Below are 15,283 nucleotides of genomic sequence, written 5' to 3'. Positions count from 1 at the left end.
AAATAAACCACAGCCAGTCAGTGCCAAATGGATCTTATTGCTCTTGAGAAATAAAGGATTAGGCATTATAGTTCAAGATAACCATATACACTTTTTGGCTGCTACCATCAAAAGCTGTGGGTTTAGGGTCTTATTAGATGGCCCGATGCCTCCACTAGCAGATAGGCACTTGCTTACCAAGCCTATTACACAGCTCAATAATCATTTAGCAAGAGCTGCACAGACATCATTAGCAATGTCTGTGCAGCCCTTGCCCTTAAAGAGGATGTACCACCTGGTACATCCTCTTTAACCTGAACCCACCTATCTATGCACGGGAACTGGACGGTGCTCAAGCACTGGAGGCCGGCCGGGCCGCACCCAGTGGTAGGGAGTTCCCTCCCCTGTATGATGCGGCTCTGTTCATTCTAAGAGAGCCACGTCATACAGGGGAGGGAATTGCCTCCCACTGGGGGCAGGCGGGCCGGCCTCCAGTGCTTGAGCACCTGCCTGTTCCCGTGCATGGGAACGGGGCCTCGGTCCGAAAAACGTTCGATAGGTGTATTCAGATTAAAGAGGATGTACCAGGTGGTACATCCTCTTTAAACTGTATACTTTGCCTGTCCACGGTACCGGTGTTGTTCTGCCCTCTGCTTGCTTCCCGGGAGACACCGCTGTAGCTTCAGAGTGGGTCTCTGAAATGACAGGCTGCTCAGCCAATCAGTGGCTGGGACCAGCACATCAGTTTCAAGACCAGTTCTGAAGCTACAGAGGCGGCTCCAGTAAGCAAGCAGAGGGCAGAACAACACCGGGACCGTGGAAGGTAATGTATACAGTTTATTTTTATTTTTTTGCACGTCAGCCGTTGATACATGCAATAGTGATGCACAGCCGATGCATGGTCAGCAGGCAATTATTTTAGTTCAGGACCAAAAGACAGGATCAGCCTATGATTGTTTAATCAGCTGATTGTTGTCTCTATTACACAGAGAGATAATCGGCCAGGAATCTGTCAGCTGCAATTCATGTGCCAAACAGCTGACACAGATAGGTGTTATGATAAGGAGACACATAGTACCTTTCAATTATCTGTCTGTGCTTCCAGAATGTATGAAAATGCTTTTGTTTTAAAGTAAGAAGGGTCAAAGAGGCTTTCAGGTGTCAATCAAGCAGGGAGGGAGGAGGAGGACACATTCCAGCTTGCAGCTATTCAGGAGCTTGGAAAAGCCTCTTTGACTCGTTATACCAGAGAATAAAAGCCTTTTTCTTGAAGCACAGACAGATATATGAAAAATACCATGTGTCTACTTAACCTAACAGCTATCTAACAGTGTCAGCAGTTTGGAACATCAATTACATATGACAGATTCCCTTAACACATAGGTGCAGGATCACATGACTTGTTTGGATACATAGGTCTGCCAAGAAGTTGTATATATAACTTAGTAGGATTATTATTATTAATTAATTAATTAATTAATTAAAATTCCACAACCTTGCTGATGAACTGAACACAGGTTTTCAAGTATAGAATATACAAAGGGATATGTATATATTAGTCAAACCTTCAGCACTCAGAGCACAATGCAGTAGTAGTTGCAGTTTTCCTTTAAATGTATTGGGCACCTCACTGAAAGAGGGACGCCCCTGCGATCTTGAGAACAGGGACTTTAGTGTACTGTCAGGCTATGTTCACACACACAGTATTTTTGCTCAGTATTTTTCAACCAAAACCAGGAGTTGATTGAAAATTGTTGAAATTAAGTGGATGGCCGTCATTTAATGACAAATACTGTTATTTTAAAACAACCGTTGTTTTGAAATAATTGCCATTAATTGGCGGCCATCCACTCAATTTCAACAGTGTGAGTACATAGTCTCTGTGTTTTCAATCAACTCCTGGTTTTGGGTGAAAAATATTGAGCAAAAATACTGTGTGGGGACATTGTCTTAGGGTCCTATTTCACGGGCCAAGGCGGGCCCGATCAACGATGTAAACGAGCGGCGATCTGCTAGATCACACTCAGCCAATCACAGGCCGCGGCGGTTCCGGCCTGTGATTTGCTGAGCGCTCCATCAGCTGACCGGCCATTCTGAACATAGAGCACCCGGGGATGAAGACAGCGCGGAGAAGAAGACCTGACAGGTAATGTATGATGCTGCAAGGGCTGCTGCTTGTCAAATCTTCGGTCGCCCGCCACGCACCGCTATTCAACCATAGCAATGCGTGGTGGGGGAATGATGATTTTAGATCTGGCCCTAAATGAACGATCAGCTGATGACACGATCATCGGCTGATCGTTCTCTCTATTTCACAGAACGATAATCGGCCGGATCGGGCCAAATGGGGCCGATCCGGCCGATTATCGTTACTGTGGAATAGGGCCCTTAGAATGTAGCTACAGATTGTGCATGCACACCACTACTTCATGCACTGTCAATGGAAGGTGCCCGGATCACTGTATTCAGTTGTTTTAATGACACACATAGAGAATGATAGGAGTAGTGGTGTATGCATAACCCGCCACTCCATTCTAATAAAGAAACATATCCCCTGCAATCAATCTGCTAGTTATCCCCTATCTTTTGTCAGATTGAAATACCCCTTTAAGATGCCCTCTGGCCCCAGAGTAAGCCCCAATGTTGACAATATATCCTCCAATAACACATTATATGTAAAAAAAAAAATGTTGTTAACAACTCTTAAGGTATCTCCACCTACTGAGATAACTCTTCACCGTCTCCTCTTTTTTGGTTTCCTCACCTACCAACATAACGTGTAATATTTCTGCACATTTAGATTATATGCCATATCCCATTCAGGACTGTATAAACTAAGACTCAGATAATGATTTTCAGCAATTGTTCTTTTTTTAATAAGATTAACTTAACCAGGAAAATGTAACATCTTAAAAAAAGAAAACAAAATAGAAAACATGAAAATATTCTGCCGAGGCATGAACTTTACAAAGAAAGTGTGATCAGGCTGAAATGTCAATGTAATACTGAAAGATGCGCTGGCTGCATGTCCATGATGATGTCGCCATGCACAGCGTCTCGCTGCAATATACAGCTTCATACATGTTTCCTTCCAGTGTCATTCAGCGACACCCACTTTATTTTGCGTGTGTATCCTTGAGCTAGATTCTCTCCCCATAAGGGGCTGATCAGTGCCCAGATATGCGCGGTGAACTCATCGCCATTCCATCCAACGTTAGGAAGGGTAGCAGACAATCCCTCCATATCGCCCAAAACCGCTCTCCGCGTAAATAGAGCGCCAAGCGCCCAACTTCACAACTGAACGCCATTGCTCCTCGTGGAACATGTTCAGTGGTTAACTGCAAAGTAAGACCAATACTTCCAGCATGAAAGTGTTTACGGCCTGTGATACCTGAAGGGTAAAAAACAAAACACAAAGTTACTATGTGAAACACGCAAAGTCCTATGCCATGTAGGTATTAGACAGATCGGTGTACTGCTATAGGGGATTTGTTTTCAGATTGTCAGATCAGATTGACTACCAATTCTGCTGATAAATTTCACAAAATATATTTACTGGAGGTTTCATTGAGCCCTTTAAATTCCCTGAGATCTCATACAGTGATATAGAGGTCAATGATAAAATTCTGTATATATATATATATATATATATATATATATATATATAGAAGTCTAGATTTGAGGGCTCTGTCTTACCCACCCCATCACAAACTTAGAAAGGCATACATTTATGTCAGTGTATGACTGTATATTCCGAACACATACCTGGTCAAGTGTTTACTTGAGGCGTGTACTTCCATCTCATTGCTTTTATACTCATTTAGTTCCTTTCGAATTGCAGCCTGCAAATAAAACAGAGACGCTGGTAAGTGAATTATCTAACAAGGGGGTAGAATCTATAAGTAGTAACAGGTCTACTGCTGGCATTGTAACAATGGTCTCACAGTTGTGATGCCATTTTTGAGCCATAGCCAGATGTGAATCCGGCAGGTAAGAGAAATAGATCATCATCTTATATTTCTTATTCCTTATGAATCCATATTTATTATGTGTTTTGGTCCCTTTTTGTACCTCTCTAGACAAGGCGACATGGCTTAGAGGAGAGGCTGAGGCTTGAAATGCAACAATATGTGCCAAGATATCTCAATATTTTAGCCTAAGGTGAGCTCATAGGTGTTGTTAAGGTAGAATTGTAAAGTGCTGCGGAATCTGTTGGCGCTATATAAATAAAAATTATTATTATTATTATTAGATAGAAGTGATTATAGGGGTCTTCCTGGCATTATTGATGGCCTATTTACAGGATAATGACACCCAACATATATCCGGTCATTCAGCTGATAGGCAAAGGCACTGCTGGCATAAACACAATGAACAGAATATACTGTACAGTGGTGGCTGCAGATGCCTCCCACTCATTTCAATGGGAGCTATGTGGCATTAACCTGGAGCCACTACTACACAATAGAGCCAACCGCTTCTGGTCATACAATGTTTGTGTCGGAGTCACAGCTCTGTCTCACTGGAAATTATGTTGACCCCCTGCTGATCAGGTATTGACGGATTTCAAGACTCCCGCAATCTTCCAGTTCCATGGGAAAGGTGGAGACAGCCCTGGGCCATAGGCTGTATTCCTGTTTTCCAGGTGGGACTTGGGCTGTCTCCACCTTCCCCATGGGACGGGAAGACTGCGGGAGTCAAATACTGATGGTTCAAGTTCGTACGAACCTGAACACCAGCGCTGTTCGATCATCTCTAGTTACAAGAAGCAAACAGATCTGTGACATGTATAACTGGCTAGAAATATGACTATTTCACTGAACTGATCTTGAACTGCTGCTGTGCGTGCTCCACTTGGTTGTCTAGTACCACTTCTCAACTTAACATGTATTAGGTTGAAAAAAAAACTTTAAATTTAAACCCACCTCATGCATTTAGTCCTTTTTAACCCACCAGCAAGCCCCCTCCCCGCCAGTGCTGTGTCCCAGAAATTGTGTAACCCGAATTACGTCATATTCCTAGTACCTTGTCTGCTGCAGATAATCTCGTCCACGGCTTGTCTGCTCGCCTATCATAATCCTGAGCTTTCGCCACCTCCACATAATCACTAAATCGTATCAGGATTTTTCTCTCTCTCAGTTCATCTACAGTCGGACGCTGGTTGAGCTGCAATAGGATAAAAAAGAGAGAGATTGCATATTAAAGACATGACCATTATCCGGCATCTACATTGCAGGTGCTATGTTATGTAACACAAAGTTACAATAATTGTTCACACGCCTCTTATAAAGGAGTAAGGTGTGTGAACAATTATTGTATCTTTGTGTATGACAAGAGTTTGTCAGCAAAAAATAAGATTGTAGCCATGTGTTTGGGAACTATATGGTGCCACATAAAGGAGCTAATACTATGTAATAGGTGTAAAATAGCTGACATCCTCAAAGGAGTTGTCCAGCAAAAATCTTTTTCTTTCAGATCAACTGATGTCAGGAAGTTATATGGATTTGTAATTTACTTCTCAGCCAGAGATGTCAGCAGAGAGCGCTGTGTCAGACTGAAAAAAAAAACCATTTCCTACATGACATACAGCAGCTGATAAGTACTACAAGGCTTGCGATTTTTTTAAATGAAGTAAATTACAAATCTTTATTACTTTCTGATATCAGTTGATTTGAAAGAAAAAGATTTTCGCTGGACAACCCCTTTAATCCTACGATAATCAGGTTTCACAGTAAACACTATTAAGCAAGTTTAGCTGCCAAGTAAACACAGCTTAAAGAAGTGGTATTACACGGAGCGATTATCGTTCGAAAAATTGTTAAATCGTTCGGGTTTGAACTATAATCGTTTCATGTAATAGCAGGCAACAATTAAACGACCAACGAGAAATCCTTGATCGTTTAATAGGATCCGGACCTATTTTTATCGTTTGATCGTTCACACATTCGCAGCTGAAATGTACACAATACCGACGACTTAACGACCGCAAGAACGATCATAAATAACGATCATCTTTCCATGTAATTGGGCGAACGATTTCGGGTCGTTTGCCTTAGCGGTCATTTAAGATCGTTAATCGTTAGTCGTCGAAAAATTGCTTGGTGTAATAGTACCCTTAGGGGTAGGGTGGGGTCTGATGGTGCAGATGCTGGGTGGGCAAAATGCACTTACAAGAGTATGCATGCTGTGACTCCATTCAGGCAGGACCTTTGGAAGTCCCGTTATCTCCTATCCACAGCATATACAGTATGGTGCCAAACCCCTTTAATGGCTATACTGGTTTGCAACATGTTTTTTGTGCAGCCATTCATGAACAAATCCCATACTATTTGAAAAACCTTGCAGCCACGAACAGCCAATAGTGTAGTTTTCTGCAACATAGCTTCTCAGTTAGAAGAAAATATGCAAAGAAGATTGCAGATTACTGTACACTAAAACTGCTTCTGCCAATGTGTGTGACAATGTGTATATATAGTCTGTAAGAGCCCAGCGGCCATAATACAGATGTTCTCACCTTTCTGGTTAATCTTTGTTTGATCTCTCGTCTTTCCTCTTGTTCTATCTGGTCATTTCTCTCTGTGAAAGGAAGAAGATATATGATAAGGTCTCACAGGCCTATCTCATACAGAAAGCATGATATATCTGGAGGTGCAACAACTGGTGAGTACATATTCTCATGTTAGGGTATGTGCACACAGAGCAATTCTCGAGGAATTGTAGCTGAAAGATTTCTGCTTGAAATTCCTTGCCTATTCTGCTCTGGCAGAATAGGAGCTGAATTTCAGCGGATTTCAAGCGGAATTTCAATTCCCATTCACTTCTATGGCATTCCGCCAAAATAATTGACATGTCAATTCTTTGGGCGGATTCTGCGCAGAATTCCGGACAGAAAATTACTTTGTGCATGGGCAGTCGGAAATCCTATTGTTCTCTATGGAAAGAAGCAATGTTGCATTTACACGGGCGGAATTCTGCGCGGATTCCGCCCGCTTTTTATGGTGGAATTCGGGCGGAATTCCGCTAGAATTGCTCAGTGTGTACATATTCCCACATTCCGTACCCAGTCTGTATATATAGACGGTGTGCAGCAGAACAGATGTATCATTATGATGCCGGGCGCTCTGAAACAGTTAACATTTTTGCAGTACCGTACTGACACAGCCGCGCTACTATAACTCGCTTGCGACTTTTCAGAAAATTGGCTATTTTGCTAACAATACAGTCGCAACTGTCATTAAAGATTAAACAATATATTTTGGTCATGCAACTTGGATGGGCGGAACTGTGTAGCCCTAGCTTTATGCTGGGAAATAATAAGTTGGGGAGGGGGTGATTGCACTAATATTTAAGTTTTTTTTTTTTTGTTTTTTTTTTTGGGGGGGGGGGGGGTTGGGGGCATTTTAACATGTCTTATAGATAAATCTATGAAGCATTAGAAAAGTGTTGTGCCCAGAACATGCCGTGTTTTAAAAATAAATTGCAAGGACCCAAAAAATGCGACAAATAAAGGGCCTGGTTTGAAGAAGTTTTTTATACGCCACTATTGGCTTTCAGGTAACATCTTGCAGCAGCGTTATTAAATGCAAAATCACAAAATACCCATCCGGTATTGTGAAGAATTTCTGTTGCAAGTTTTGCAGTTTTTTTCCCTTGGCTGCGCTCACAACCTCATCAGTGCAGCAGACATTAGTGCTTGTGTTCTGTATAATGTCCTGATTCGGAATTATTGCAGCTCATGGTCTTAAACTGCAGTGAAAATGCAAAATTTACTAACATTGGTAAAAAAAAAAAAAAACCACCTCAGCGGCAAACACCCGACTAACACCTGCTAAGAAAAGCCATGGATGGTGTGGGTTTAATAGAAGCTGAACGTGACACCTGTCTGCTATATAGCTGTATGTGCATTGTGATATGCAGGGTCTCTCTGGTCTGGTAATGGCTGGCCTTCTAGTGAACCGGGGGCTGTTTTTATAGCAAGGACTTTTCCTAGGAGACATGACTGGTTGCTGTAGCAGCATTAGAGCTCCACGGATCGCCCCTGCACAGTTACTATATATAGCTCTTGCTGCAGTGCTGGTGGGTGGAATACATTATCTGCCGTAGGATAGTAGTAACACAGAGCTCTATTTTTAGAGCTGTCAGCTAAAAAAAGATTTAGGTCAGTGTTACGAGGACCGAATCAGAAAAAAAAAAGAGGATGCCATGTTTAGGAATCAAGCATAGGGATCCCCCATGGAAAGCAGCAGATTACTCTGCCATTGTAAAATCACCCTGATGCCCACAGACAGCCTTGTTATCCCATAATCCTGTCTCGTGCAGCCAAGACGGCCACTGTCTACAGGATCATTATTTTCCAGGTTACATGATGTCATCTATTTGGAATACCGTATTGTTTTTACTAGGCTAAGTCTGTGTATATATATATATATATATATATATATATATATATATATAGTGTGCAAGCATGATGGGGAGTTGTAGTTCTGCAACAGCTGGGATCCACAGGTATGTATGTATGTGTGTATGTATGTATGTATGTATGTATGTATGTGTATAGCATCTATGCTGTACTTTAGGACTTCAATATCAGCTATCAGGATTGCAATGCTTCTTAGGGGGCTACAGTTCTTATTGCAAAGAGAGCTATTATATATGCAGTGTTTAGCTGTACGTTTATGTTTGTTGTGTCTATTCTGCTTTTCTGGGTAGGCATGCATTATTAACATTATGAATCCACTGCGTGAGAATTGCTTCCGACCTTGACGCTACAGTACCTGTGTGTGGGAACAGCACTCTGTATTATACTGTGTACTGAACTCATTCCATGAATACATTGTTCATTATGTATCCTAAGAAATTCCAACCTAGGCAAGGACACACATATCACGATCATACAGTAGCTAGGAGGGGGATGTCCATAAGCATTGTAACTATCAAAGGTGTTTACCTCCGTGCTTAGCATCCCCCCAAAGGAAGCGCCAACAAGCATCATTCCTTCCATACCAAAACAATAAAGTATACGCAGGGGTGAGGTACGGGCACTATTTAGATTTTTTATCTTCTATTCATAAGTATATGCCTATTCTCATTTGTGTAGACCTGGATTTTTTGTTCATGTCTTCAATGGAGGCCATTCTCCTTATGAAATTTTAGTCACAGGAAGGATCTGGGTTACTAATTTGGATTTTCCTTCTACAAGCCTTGAATTTTGTCATGGTTGAGTTTATGTCCTGGCTATTCCATGTGACCTCCGCTAGGTAAGACCAGATTCACATTTGCATTGGAGCCTGTGTTGAAGATTTTAGTTTGCAGTAGCAAAAAGAGCCAGCTGAACTGCAGCAAAACAGACATGGATGGAGCCCGACAGACCCCAATGAGTATTGCAGGCAGTGTCCCCAAAAAGGATTGCAGGCAGTGTTTTTTGTCCCGTTGTTTGAACAGATTCTTTGAGGGACGTCCCAAACAAAGCCTCCAACACAGGTGTAAACAAAGCCTTAGGCCTCATGTGCGGACCGCACTATAGATGTGCTTTCGTAGTGCTCCGCAATTCACAGAACACTGCATACAAGATAGTGATCCGTGCTGCAACGGCGGGTCCACACTAGGACCTGTCATTTTTTTATGCCACATGGATCACGGCCCTGTACACACGTACGAATGTGTGAATGGGGCTACTGAAATGTATTGGCCCTATGTTCTGTCCGCAATTTTAGACAGTGAGTAGGGCCTAACTAGGCTAAAAAGTGTCACTTTCCTAGTTGTGGGATTGTACATTGTGGTTTTGAAACCACACACAGAACTCTCTGTATTCTTGTGTATATATCAATTAATAGGACATTGGATGTGTTTTGGGGCCAGAATCAACCGAAATTCCAAACTGCAAAATCTGTATAAAAATCTATTGTATGCACTGCGCCATAGTGTGTAAAGACGTGGCAGATTTGTGGGGTCCATTCCACAACGCAAATCTCGTAGCAAATTACAGTAGATTGGATTTTAGACATGCCATCCAGATGTAGCAGAATATTTCTGTAAGGGGGAAAAAAATTTGCATCCTATGGATTATACCCCTCCAATATGTACAGGTGAAAGCCGCTGCAAAAGCCATCTATTGCTAATTTTGCTGAGGAAATGACCACATATTTGTAGCCTGATCCAAAGTGAAAGATTTCTGTCTGCACCTTAAGGCTGGGTTCACACTACAGAATCTGCGCGGATAAATTCTGGCGAATTCCATCGCTCGTACCTGCTCACGGCCGCGAGCCTCTCCGCCGGCTCCATAGACACCATTCTATGGCTGGGCGGATTCCGCATTCCGCCGAATGAAGCAACATGTCAATTCTTTCGGCGGTATGCAGAATCCGCCCATTCATAGAATGGTGTCTTTGGCATGGGTGGAGAGGCGTGCAGCCATGAGCGGATACGAGCGACGAAATGGGCCAGGATTTATCTGCGCGCATTCTGTAGTGTGAACCCACCCCTAGGCTATGATCCCACACAGTATTTTGCAACCAAAACCCAGAGAGGATTGAAAACACAGAAAAGCTATGATCACACACTGTTGAAATTGAGTGGATGGACGTCATTTAATGGCAAATAACGGCTATTATTTCAAAACAACGGACATTGTTTTAAAACAATTGCAATTATTTACCATTAAATGGCATCCATCCACTCAATTTTAACAGTGTGTGATCATAGCTTTTCTGTGTTTTCAATCCTCTCCGGGTTTTGGTTGCAAAATACTGAGCAAAAATACTGTGTGGGAACATAGCCTAATATTGGTTAACAGCGGAGGAAATACAAGCTGCTTGATGTGTTTGCTGGGTTACCCTGACTGGAACCAGGGGAAGGATTATACAGCACAGAGCAGTCAGCGTGACCTGATGACTACTGTCTGGTCAGCTCCTCCAAGGAACATGTCATGTGTCATTTTATATCAGAAATCTGAGACGCAGAACAGGGTGAAGTGTCCACGCTGTGTGAATATAGAGCAGGTCACAGGTGTCCATTCTAAAAGAGAACGGAACTTTTTTTTTTTTCTTTTTAGTAAGGGTCAGGATTTAGCCAAGAGCAATGTTGTTCCTCAGCCGGATATATAGCTCATCTATCATTATTAGCAGAAGCTTTGATTTCACTGCAAAGGTCATGGAGCAAATGCCTGAGGAAAGCTGTCACAACACAGGATCTAACAGGTGCAGAGACAGGGCAAAGGAATTTAGGAATCATTCCTATGCAGGGGCTGGGAATTCAGTACTGAAGTAGTTAAATATAAGACAATTATGGGGGACAATGACCATGTTTACATGGGCCTTGGAATATCAGCAATCACATCCTGAACGTAGAGTTATAACTAAGTACTAAACCTAGATCCTATCCCATTCATGTCACATAGTATTTGGAGGGTATTTCTTGTATTCAAGATGGCAGGACAGGTTACATCACAAGGAAATCTATTAGGCCAGGTTCACATATGTCCATTTCAGCATAGCTGCCATTTGGTGTGATTGTGCAGAATCGGAAATCAGTGCACACTATTTTATTTTTTTTATCTGGTGCAAGCGTACTACATGTCAACTATGCCAGGTTATTCTTAGGTCTGTTCATACACCCCATTTTAACCGGTGGGGCACTGGATGAGGAAACGTCCAGCTTGTTGCATCTAGCATTCCATAAGGATTGCAGTACACATGTGAACCTGGCCATAGTCTCAGTCTGGGTGCCTTCTGACTCCTATAGATTATTTTATATACCACACTGGTACTTAGGTGACCACAGCTCCTCTCCTACCATAGGCCAGGAGCTAATGATCATTTTAGTATACAATACATACATATAAAACAATCATCTGAAAAAGTCCAGAATCTCAATAAGTAACATAGTGATATAATGCTGTACTTACGCTTCAGTATATTCCTTCTCTCCAATTCTTCCACAGCTGGTCTTTGGCTCAGTCGCCTGCGGAAAAACACCAGAATCACGTTTTGAACCATGCTGGTAGATGGAGGAGTCTTAGACACAAGGAAAGCTGCGGTAAGTCTGCTGTACAGATAGATCCTGTGATGGAGCTGGGAGCAGACAGCGATGCTGAGCTGCAGGTTACAGGAGCAGAGATTCTCTCTCGGAGTCCCCTTGTAGAGAAGCTGCTGCTTAGCACTGTGAGGTGTTCCCAGCACAGACACACTGGCTGTCTTCTATACAGCTCCATGTCCACTCCCACCTGCACCGCCTAGCCAATCTGGGATCTCCGCACATAAGTAATGAGGCTTTCCCTACTATTCCTCCCCCTCCCATCTCTGTTCTGTTCATCCACAATCTTGCACGACCAAGCACAAAGTGTCTTTTTCATATTATTCCTAAGTATTGTAGCTTTCTAGTTTACTATTTATCCCATTTTCTACAAATTCTCATGATTATGTACAGAAGTTTCAAAAAGGAGGGTCTGGTAGGGTCAGATCACCTCTGCCAAGTCCTGGAGGCTTTACAGCATGAAATGAAAATCTATAGAGAAGTTATCGTGCAAGAGAAATAAAGTAGAATCCCCAGTGATCACCTTGTTTCCTCTGGCAAAAGCATGACCTAACCAACAGCTCCCCATATCTCAGCTACCTAAACTTCTCAGGCTAGGTTCACCCAACTATTGAGTTAATTCAAATTAGCATATGGGATTGTTCTGTTTTTTTTTTTTTTTTGTTTTGTTTTTCTGGTACACAAAAAAGATCATTCACACATAGTCAACAATGCCAAAAAAACACAAATGCATGACAAAAACGCATTGGCAGTTTTTCTGGCAATTTTTGGAGGCCTTAAAAACAGCACAGCACAAGTGTATGTGAGGGCACCCCTAAAGGCCACTGAAATGCAAGGTGCCTGCTGCTTAACATTTGTATCCTGTTCAGGAGATCATTGGAGTGACAGCTGAATCTTGAGATCCTAAGAGAAGAAATGAGCAAACTTGTCGAATGTTCGGGTAGGGCCAAACTTGAATGCTCGCCATTTGCCTTTCAGCCATGGGATAAGTTGGTAGTAGCCCTAGGGCTGCACCCAAGTTCTCCAGCTTCCTTTGCCTTCGAGTTTGGCCCAACCCGAACATTCGACAAGTTTGCCCATCACTACCTGAAAGGTGTATATAAAAGGGTATATTCACATGTGACATGTTTGTTGTAGAATTTTCTGCAACTGAAAAACTGATCAATTGAGACAGAGATACCTGCAACAAAACAAGCTGATTTACAGAAGGAACAAAGCGTGTCTGCAGGTAACATTTCTTATTGGATAGGCAAATCTATCAGAAGTAGACAGTCCAACATCTCTCTGTACAGTGCCAGGCAGGGAAAGAACTAACTTTTGACCAATGTTTGCAGGCATGGGAACAGCTAACATATTTATATATTGCAGACAGTGACTAAGATCTCAACTTCTATTATGACTGTATGTCATAGGAGATAATATGTATAACTTCTATTATACCTGACTGCCCTTTTTTTTATCATGTAGTTTGCTTTTTCAGTAATACATTTCCATAAACTACAATGACCCTGCAAACAGCACCTTACATCTCATCTACCAGGTCCCCTGCATGCCAAATTAATTTCCATTATATTAAAGGGCTTATCCAGCGCTACAAAAACATGGTCACTTTTCCCCCTACTGTTGTCTCCAGTTCAGGTGCGGTTTGCAATTAAGCTCCATTTACTTCAATGGAACCGAGTTCCAAACCCCAACCAATCTGGAGACAAGTGAAGGGGAAAAGTGGCCATGTTTTTGTAGCGCTGGATAACCCCTTTAATTGCAAACCACACCTGAACTGGAGACAAGAGAGGGGGAAAAGTGGCCATGTTTTTGTAGTGCTGGATAACCCCTTTTGCCCAGCTTTGCTCATCCATCACTGTTGATGTTGATTTAGGTTTTGGATAATGTATAACAAGGATAGTAATACACATCTGCAAACGGCATCTCTAATCCCAGCTTCTGTCAAACGTGTCTAGTGGCTCAGTGTTAGTTATGTTAGTTAGGTGTGGAGCTGAATGGAAAGCCTAGGAAGGAGTCGATTGGGGTTTGCTCCCTTTTTTATTTCTTTTTTCTTTTTATGTTATTACCTTGTGATTTTTTTTTGTATTCTAGTTTTAAATTTACAGCATAAAAATAATCCAACAAGCGAAATCTCCAGAATCCAGGAAAGTAACAGAATTATGTGCAGCTCAAGAGAAAATCTGAGTTACACAACCTGGATCTATTCACTAATCCTCTGCAGTTTTAACATGCTTTGATGCCAAGTCAGACATATTAGCCTGGAAGGCATAACAAGGGGGATCACAGGAAGGGCTGGGGGGGTGCAGGAAATCCGGTGGACTCCACTAATCCAGAAATACTGATAATCTGCTATACAAAATTGCCTACAGAAAGGTAAAACACTACATGGAGAGAAAGGAGCCGTTGCACATCACACCTATGGCTGACACTTATGCCTCTCGGCTACATTTAAAAACCAACGCCAGGATGTTGGTATATAATTTGATCAAACCATATTGCCCCATGTACCACGTGCAGGTCTCCTGGTTCTCCAGGTCTCCTGAGTCCCTACACTAACTCCACACTGTGTCGGTCAGTGACCGCTAACCCCGCAAAGCGTGCACAAGCAGGGCAGGGAGGCCATAGATGACCCTGCAACCCCAATGTCACAGAACCAAACCCAAAGGGCCCCCCAAAAAACCAGCAGGCACCACCGGCGGAGAAAGCTGCCGTCAAACACCACAAGTGTGAATATAATCTTGCTGCTCACCATTGCTCTTGCAGGTAGAATGGGAAAGATAGGAGGTACTTGACATGTGTGCACAGGTGCCTCCTGCTAATTGGGGTCACATGGGTCTTACAAAGAGGAGTGCCAACTGATCAGAAAAGGGAGAAAAGTAAAATACGACATGGAGAGAAAGGAGCTGCTGCACCTCACACCTATGGCTGACACCAATGCCTCTCGGCTACATTTAAAAACCAACGCCAGGATGTTGGTATATAATTTGATCAAACCATATTGCCCCATGTACCACGTGCAGGTCTCCTGGTTCTCCAGGTCTCCTGAGTCCCTACACTAACTCCACACTGTGTCGGTCAGTGACCGCTAACCCCGCAAAGCGTGCACAAGCAGGGCAGGGAGGCCATAGATGACCCTGCAACCCCAATGTCACAGAACCAAACCCAAAGGGCCCCCCAAAAAACCAGCAGGCACCACCGGCGGAGAAAGCTGCCGTCAAACACCACAAGTGTGAATATAATCTTGCTGCTCACCATTGCTCTTGCAGGTAGA

General features: G+C 42.7%; 1 protein-coding gene across 2 annotated transcripts in view; it reads right to left on the bottom strand.

The window, feature by feature from the left end:
* Positions 1 to 2,849: 2,849 nt before the first annotated feature.
* PHACTR3 (phosphatase and actin regulator 3) overlaps positions 2,850 to 15,283 on the bottom strand; it is a 122,674-nt gene continuing 110,240 nt past the window's right edge. For both annotated transcript variants that reach the window (XM_069952308.1, XM_069952309.1), the window contains exons 9-13: positions 11,882 to 11,937; positions 6,494 to 6,555; positions 5,005 to 5,145; positions 3,745 to 3,821; positions 2,850 to 3,370 (exon numbers count right to left, since the gene is read on the bottom strand). In XM_069952308.1, the coding sequence (XP_069808409.1) occupies positions 3,355 to 3,370; positions 3,745 to 3,821; positions 5,005 to 5,145; positions 6,494 to 6,555; positions 11,882 to 11,937 (352 nt within the window). In that variant the 3' untranslated portion in view covers positions 2,850 to 3,354. The remainder of the gene's footprint in view (positions 3,371 to 3,744; positions 3,822 to 5,004; positions 5,146 to 6,493; positions 6,556 to 11,881; positions 11,938 to 15,283) is intronic.

This window comes from Dendropsophus ebraccatus, chromosome 14 (assembly GCF_027789765.1).
Source record: "Dendropsophus ebraccatus isolate aDenEbr1 chromosome 14, aDenEbr1.pat, whole genome shotgun sequence".
In the NCBI taxonomy this organism is placed as follows: Eukaryota; Metazoa; Chordata; class Amphibia; order Anura; family Hylidae; genus Dendropsophus; species Dendropsophus ebraccatus.
The sequence above is the reverse complement of the archived record's forward strand: the minus strand, read 5'-3'. Positions and strand labels throughout refer to the sequence as shown.